Here is a 7,905-nt window from a genome sequence, read left to right as displayed (position 1 = left end):
TTTTTTTTTGTATATATATATATATATATACATAAACATATATATATGTATATATGTGCTCTGTGCACTTTGCTCTGCAAATCTCTTGTCTCCTCTTTCTTTTCTGTGGTTTGCATTTCTATCATTTCTAACTGGTGTGATTCAGTACGGCAGGAGAGGCTGGGGGAGTGCTTCAGCGGAAAGCACTCCGAGATGGAGGAGATCGTGCAGCTGTGTGCTGTATGCACGCCGGACGACGACTCCAAAGGTTCACTGCTAGGGTCGATTCTTTCCTTCATGGTGCAGAGGGCAGTGCGTGTGGCGCTCCCTCGGATGTCTGCCGTGGAAAAGGGCGTTCTGACGCTGCGTCTCATCTGCGCTGGCGGACTTCAGCATGACGAGTGCCGTCATTTTCTCTTTCGAGAGCTCTGCCCACCTTATAAATCCAGTGTCCTCTTGCGGTGTAGCCACGAGCTCTATCTGAAGCCCACAGAACAAATGGTGGCTCTCACTGACAATAACGCATGGGAAGTGGCGTCGCCGCGACTGAGCCGAAGATCCATGCCACTTTTGTCTCTCTTGCGGAGTGACCGCGGTACAGACAGGCTCCTCCAGCCGCCCGTGGACTTTCGCGGCGAGGATGCCAAAGATTTCTTCACTGAGATGCTTCTCTCATGGGATACGACAGGTGCGACGCCGGTTTCTCTTGGAGAACTGCCTCCGGGCCTTGCCACATATGTGGTGCTGCACTACCCTGCACGCACGCTTCGACTGCTGCGAAAAGTTGTTGTGGAGCCGTTCATACCGTCTACGTGGCGTGCTTTGTGGCGGCGGCTCATTGTTTCCGAGACGGATGCGCAGGACGTCGCAGCCGATACAATACATTCGGTGCTGACTCAAGTACCCTGTGCTGACTTTTGGCCGTCACTTTCACGTATGGTCGTGTATCCTCTCGCTGGTATGATGTATGATGGTGGCGAGGGGGAGAAGGAGGATGAAAATCAGACAGCACTCTTGGAGGGGTCTATGGTGTTTACGACGCACGCCATGTTCTCTCTGTGGCTCAATGAGTTGATGCAGGGGGATTATGGCGATGAAATGAAGTTCACTACTCAAAACATGGAAACGACGGATATAACTAGTTCCTCTTGGCGCCGTGCATTGGCACAGGGTCTGCACCTGTTGGAGAAGGACGTCGCCTACACATCTGATGGAGAGCAGCATCAGCATTACCAGAGGCATGCAGGTGCGGTCCGTGCAGCTTATGCGCTGCTATTTACGCTCTACCACAGCCACAGCATGGCCTCACACTACGTTCGCAGTGCTCTGGACCACCCAGAGATGACGCTTTTCGTGCCGTCCTTCGCCGATCTTAACGAGGAGGAAGGAGGCCGATGGGGCGGCACTGAGGCGAACTGCAGCACTTCGGCGTTTCTCACCGCGCTGGCGTTGCGGGTGCCGGCGGCGCAATTGTACATCGCTGAGCGGGCTTGGCGACTGATCGAGTCAAGGGTGGCACATGGTTCAGGGGATGCGAGGAGTGACAGACAGTTGGCTGAACTCGACGCACGCCTGCAGGTCTTGCTGAACAGCTTCACTTTCAGCAGCATCCCACTGGAGACAGCACATGGTGGAATGGCTGCGGCACCTCCTCAAGAGCCGCCAATGCGAGAGGAGGGACCACGCCTCACGCTGCGACTGAAGCGAACACGCCCCGATGAAGAAACTTCTCGGTCTCTGGATGGTGCTGGCAGTGGTGTGCACAACGAAAGCAAGAGTCGAACACGGGCACCTCCAACAGCCTCTCATGTGGCAGCTGCGGCGTCACGTTTGTGCAGTGCGTTGCTTGACTTCGCGGCAGAGGAGGTTTCGCAGCCGCTCACGACGTTGCACTCTTCTTCTCCACTCTCAACATTCGCCGCAACACCGGATTCTAGACCTTCCTTCAGCACAACGCGATTGATGCTAGTGACGCCGTCACACATGAAGGCCCTTCTTGGAATACTCTCCCCTTCTTCTTCTTCGCCGTGCTCGGAGGCGGTGCATGACGTATGCTGCGTCCTCATGTCAGTGCTGTTATACCGTCAGTGCGCTGTGCTGCAGCGTTGGTTTTCACATGAGACAAGTAATGATCTGAGGGCTGCTGTAGCAGGTCGGTTTTCATGGCGTGTGCGACGCTGGGTGCGCTTCTTCGCCCCTTTGGGTGTGTTCCGCTACGCTCCTGTGGCACATGTGCTTCTGCCTGAATGCCTGCGCATGATGAGTGGGGAGAGCAAGGACAGAGATGAAATTACGAGAGAAAAGGCGGATGCAAATGGACGAACATCGACATCATCAACATCAGCGGACATAGCTTTGGCGGAAATGTGTGATGTTGTGAGGGCCGCTTTTTGAGGATGGAGTAGTCGACAGTAAGTTGCTGCTGCTGTTTGTCATACAGTTAACCCCACCTTTCTCGGTGTCATTTTCCTTCATAGTAGAATAATTTCCTTTCTCTTTCACTTCCTCTAGGAGGGTCGTTTGCATCTTTTCTGTGTGTTTCAGCTAACCGGTTTCTTAAGAAGGGCTAAAAAGAGTTCACCATGTCCAGTGTAGAAGAACCACAGTCAATCATTCGCTCCTCAGAGATGAAGGCGCTTAGTGAGCCGCGCCGATTTGCTACTCTTGTAGCCGGCGCCTTTGGCTGCATCTGTGTATCCCTTTCATTCGGGTTCAACATCTTCAGTGATGATTTGCGGAAGGCATATGACCTCACCCAAGCGGACATGTCGACGATTAGCACCGTTGGCATTGTGTTTGCTTACTTTGGCATACCGTATGCATTTGTGTACGACTATTTTGGTGTTGTGCCTGTGTTGGTCTTAGGTTTTGTTCTGATCACTGTTGGTGCACTGCTCATGGCGCTGACGTTTAGCGGCACTATTACTGGTACAGTGACCCGTCTGTGCGTCTTCAACGGCATCTTCAACTTTGGCACCGGCGTGTACGACCTCGCGTGTGTCGTAACTGTTCTCAGCATCTTTCCAACACGTAAGGGTGTAGTAGTGGCGGTTATGAAGACGTACATTGGTCTGGGTTCTGCAATTTTTGGACAACTGCAGTTGGCATATTTCGAGGGCAAACCAACAAACTACTTCTACTTTCTGATGGCGGTCGGCGGTGCTATTGGCCTCGTTGTGTTGGCGGTGATGCGGCTTCCTCCGTATGTGCTGACGGACTATGAGCGACGACGCCTGACGGACGAAGAGGCGGACGAACGCATTTCGACAAAGGCCCTTTATCTTCAGCAAGATCCACCTTCCATGCGCTTCGCCATTGGATTTCTGATTGTCATTTTTCTTATCGCTTTCCTTCCGCTGCAAAGCTCGCTGGTGGCATATAAGAATCTATCGTGGGGATACCGGAATGGCTTCGCCATTGTTACGATTGTCGTGCTGTTGTTTTACTCTATTGTTGCAATGCCGTTCAGTTGGCTTGACAGGGACTGGCGATTCTGGCGTCGCCGCATACCGGTGGCAATGGACGCTGACGAACCGCATGAGCCTACCGCCAACCACCCCAGCGGCGCGGGTGCGCCACTGCTTGAGATGGATTTCGTCGCGCCGCAGTACCAGACAAGGTTCATAAAGAGTCTTTGCACTGCAAAGCTATGGGCTATATTCTGGTCGCTTTTCTGCACACTTGGCACAGAGTTTGTTGTGCTCACAAATTCCCGCTATTTTTTTGCGGCTCTTTCTGGGCAGGACGTCGACGATTCCCTCAATACACTCTTGACAGTGCTGAACGGCGTGGGTAGTGCACTAGGCCGTCTGCTAATGAGTGCGCTCGAGGTGTGGTCGCAGGAGCGCAAGGCGGAGGACCGAATCCCTATTACGCTATCGCTGTTCATACCAACAGTATCCGTGACGATAATGGTGATCCTCTTCCTCACCATCACAAGCCGAAATGTTCTGCCACTGCCATACGTGATTGGGGCGCTGGGCAATGGCATCATTGCAGCAGTGACAATCCTCGTGGTGAATACAATCTACGCGAAGGACCCCGGCCTGCACTACAATTTCTGCTTTTTTGCGACAACGTGCTCTTCTGTGCTCCTCAACCGTCTGCTGTACGGTGAGTGGTACACGCGGGAGGCAAATAAGCGGGGTGTAGAGGTTTGTTTGGACCGTGGTTGTGTACAGCTTCCATTGCTTGTGATGCTCGGATTCAACCTCTCGGCATTCTTCAGCAACGCGTACGTTCATTGGGAGTACCACAAGTTAAACCGTCGTGCGCTAGAGGAGCGACGCCGCCTCATCGAGGAGCGGTTGGTGGAGGGCGGTGCTGACGATTCCAGTAATTCCCTCCTCTTAGAGGAGCTGGAGAGCTACACAGGAAAAGTACAACATGTGGCATCAACGGAAGCCATCAATGATGTCACAGCATCACCAAAACAGCCGAATACAGGAGTCTCTTCTCGTGAAGGGATAACAAACAGTACAGATGAGGAAGCAGGCACCGAAAAAAAAAACGAACATCTGCTAGGGGAGATGTACCGCCTCAACCCGCAGTGATCAGTCGATGACGCCTCCCGTTGTTTCTGTAACTGATCCTCCTTCGGAAAGAGGGGGAAACGACACGCGGCGAGAAAAAAAAAACAGAAAACATTTCATGCAATGCGTGCTTCCACATATAGAAAGAGTGACCAAGTGTATTTCCAACAGCGTACGTAACTAATATTCACCCTTCACAGAATGATGCTATTGAATTTTTTTCCCTCAGCTCGGCTTTTGTCGGTTCCCAACTATGACTCATACAGAGCTGCTTGTGGCAGGCCGCTTTGTTGTCCCTTTTCTGCATATCTGGTGCGCTTTTATGGCTCACCGAGATGTGTTCGTTTTAGCTTCCTTCTCTTCACCTCGATGGAGATTCTTCCCTTTCTGCGTGGGCTCGAATCTTGCGGAAGGCCTTCCTCTGATGGTTTTCCATTCCACTGCTTTTTAAAAATGTTTTTCTATCTACTTTCAATTCCTTTTTTTTTTNACCAATGATTTCCATGCGAGCGAATGATGTACTGTTTCCGAGACAGAACCCATCAACAGTGACGAAAGAGAACTGCAATGAATGCGACAATGGGGAACAAGAGGCCAATGAAGGCCATACCACATCCCTCAATTCGTTCAATATCATGTTGTACGTGTATTTTACCTGCAAGCGTCCGACATCGTTGCTCGCTGCCCGAGAGTATCAAGTAGGTTTTGAGAAGACACATATGAATGTGGCATATGTGAGATACAGCCATGCCCAATTCTCTCCTCTTTTTTTCCATTTCCGTTCTTACTCAATCCGCGAACAAGAAAAGCCAAAAGTGAAAACAAAGTGGTGCACACAACATTCCTCCCCCCTCCCCCCCCACATACCCAGAGATTTGTAAAGAGAAGCACCATTCAACCAGAAATGACAGATAACTCGCTCGTGCACCGGCTCCCAACTGGGCCGCAGGCCCCCATCAGTGAACCCCGTCGTTTTGCCATCGTGACAATCGGCGCGTACGGCTGCATCTGTGCATCTTTCTCGTACGCATTCAATCTCATCTCGGAGGAGATGCGGAGCCGCTACAACCTCACTGGCCGTGACATCACAACTATCAGCACGGTGGGTTTGGTGTTTTGCTACTTTGTTCTGCCCTACGCCTTCATATACGACCACTTTGGACCCAGACCTATCTTCGCTTTATCAACTGTACTGTTGCCACTCGGTGCGCTGCTCCTGGCACTTGTTTTCGCGGGCATAGTTGAAGGTTCTGTTGTGCGACTCTCCGTCTTCAACGCTATTCTCAATGTGGGTTGCAATCTATTCGATCTGGGATGTATGGTGACAGTAATGAGTTACTTTCCATCACACAAGGGTGCCGTTGTGGCCATACTGAAGTCGTTTACCGGCCTCGGCGCTGCCATTGTTGGAAGCATTCAGCTTGCCTTCTTCGACGGTAAACCTGACCAGTACTTCTATTTCCTGATGGCACTGGTATTTGCTGTTGGTGCCGTATCCTTCTTTTTTCTGCGTCTTCCGTCGTACCATCTGACGGGCTACGAGCAAAACCACCTCAGCATCGAGGAGAAGGAGCGGAAGCTGGCGCGTAGGGCAGTGTATCTTCGCCAGAATCCACCCAGGATCCGCTTTGTGATTGGCATTGGGTTGGTTATACTGCTGATTATATTCCTGCCGCTGCAGAGTGCGCTGGTGGCGTACCTTGAGCTTGGAAAGAACTACAAAGTGGCCTTTGCCGGTGTCATCATTTTTCTGACGCTACTGTACCCGACGATTGCACTGCCCCTGTCGTTCATGGAGAACAAGGAGCAGAGACAATTCAATGAGCTTGAGGAGGCTGGAGGTGCCTCGGACAGAGACGCTGAGCAAAAAGAGCCTGTTGCGGAAGGCGACATTGTGAAGCTGGGAGAAGTGGTGGAGACAGACGTCGACTATATTGCACCACAGTACCAAGGCACATTCCTGCACAACTTGTTGACACTGCGGATGTGGGCTTTTCTTTGGTCCTTCTTCTGTGTTGTTGGCTCTGAGTTTGTCATCATACTTAATGCAAGGTTTCTGTTTGCTGCGCTCTCGGAATCCGAAGTGGACAGTTCACTGACGACGTTGTTGACGGTTATAAATGGTGTGGGCAGTGCTGTTGGCCGTCTGTTGATGAGCTACTTTGAGGTCTGGTCGCAAAAGCGCAAGGCGGAGGATAGAATCCCCATTACAATCTCTCTGTTCTTCCCAACAATTTCTGTCATCGTGTCGCTGGTGCTCTTCCTCGTGCTTCCAAAGGCTGCGCTGCCGCTTCCGTACGCGATTGCAGCTCTGGGCAATGGTTTCTGCGCTGCTGTTGTTGTGCTGGTAACTCGCACCATATTTGCGAAGGATCCTGCGAAGCACTACAACTTCTGCTTCCTCCCGACGATGGCGTCCACAATTTTGCTGAACCGTCTCTTGTATGGTGAGTGGTACACACGTGAGGCTGAGAAACGCGGTGTGCTGGTGTGCTACAGCAGAGGGTGTGTGATGATGCCACTGTTTTTGCTTCTTGGACTGGTGTGCACGGCTTTCTTGAGCAACGCTTACATCCACATCGAGTACCGTCGTTATTGTCAAAAAACGCTGGAGGAGAGGCGCCGTGTGAGGGAGGAGGGTGCGCTGCAGCAGGAGCCACTCAACAGCAACATGGTGGAGGAGATGCCAGTGTATGGGTTGACTCGGTGAGAGCAACCTCCGCGGCATACATGAAGTGAAGGCAGGTTTTCAAGAAAAGTGGAGCGCGGTTTCGTTGCTGAGGCGTGAAAATTGTGAGCACTTGCTTGTTGCCACCTGGAGGTATTTTGATGTGTGACGTTTGTGGAGATAAGGTCCTACTGTGCCTACGTAACGGATATAAAGATTTTTTTTTGCTTTTTTGGTTTAATGAATTAGTGCGGTTTCACGCAGCGTTGAGCCGATCTGACAGGGTAACCTTCAGTGATTCTCGACGTGATAGTTTTTCGTTTTTCACCCACCCCTGCCGACAGAACATCACGTGCCGTGTTCGTAGAAAGGCATGAGGAGTGCAGTAGTCAAGAATCTGATATATATTTCTGCGGCACAGCTCGTATAGATGTTGGCTACCCTTCTCGTTAATTTTGTTCTTTTTTCTTTTTTCTCTCCTTGGATTTTTTTTTTTGGTTTTTATGGACCCTTTCTTCGGTTTGAGAGGTATCTCTCACTTGCTGTTCTAAATTTCCCTCATGCATTGCAAGCGATACCTATACGCTGTGTTGTACTACGTTCACGTTACACCAAGCAAAAAGAAACGAAACAAAAATGTCTTGCAATTGATATTGCATTGAATCTGAAGAATACTTCTGGTGCGCACTCTTGGGGCTTTGTGAGGCTGTATGTGTTTCCGTTTCT

The 7,905-nt window shown here is 51.0% G+C and overlaps 3 protein-coding genes across 3 annotated transcripts; all 3 read left to right on the top strand.

Annotated features, from left to right (window-relative positions):
* Positions 1-192: 192 nt before the first annotated feature.
* Positions 193-2,373, top strand: DQ04_01171140 (hypothetical protein; the record flags this gene model as incomplete). Its single annotated transcript, XM_009310327.1, has 1 exon — positions 193-2,373. The coding sequence occupies one exon, from the start codon at positions 193-195 to the stop codon at positions 2,371-2,373; it is 2,181 nt and encodes a 726-aa protein (XP_009308602.1).
* Positions 2,374-2,561: 188 nt separating this feature from the next.
* DQ04_01171130 (hypothetical protein) lies at positions 2,562-4,532 on the top strand (the record flags this gene model as incomplete). Its single annotated transcript, XM_009310326.1, has 1 exon — positions 2,562-4,532. The coding sequence occupies one exon, from the start codon at positions 2,562-2,564 to the stop codon at positions 4,530-4,532; it is 1,971 nt and encodes a 656-aa protein (XP_009308601.1).
* Positions 4,533-5,415: 883 nt separating this feature from the next.
* On the top strand, positions 5,416-7,221 carry DQ04_01171120 (hypothetical protein; the record flags this gene model as incomplete). The annotated part of the gene is made up of 1 exon (XM_009310325.1): positions 5,416-7,221. The coding sequence occupies one exon, from the start codon at positions 5,416-5,418 to the stop codon at positions 7,219-7,221; it is 1,806 nt and encodes a 601-aa protein (XP_009308600.1).
* Between the last annotated feature and the right edge of the window lie 684 nt (positions 7,222-7,905).

The sequence above is a fragment of the Trypanosoma grayi genome, assembly GCF_000691245.1.
Source record: "Trypanosoma grayi strain ANR4 Tgr_117_V1, whole genome shotgun sequence".
Taxonomy (NCBI): Eukaryota; Euglenozoa; class Kinetoplastea; order Trypanosomatida; family Trypanosomatidae; genus Trypanosoma; species Trypanosoma grayi.
This window is presented reverse-complemented; position numbering and strand designations above follow the sequence as displayed.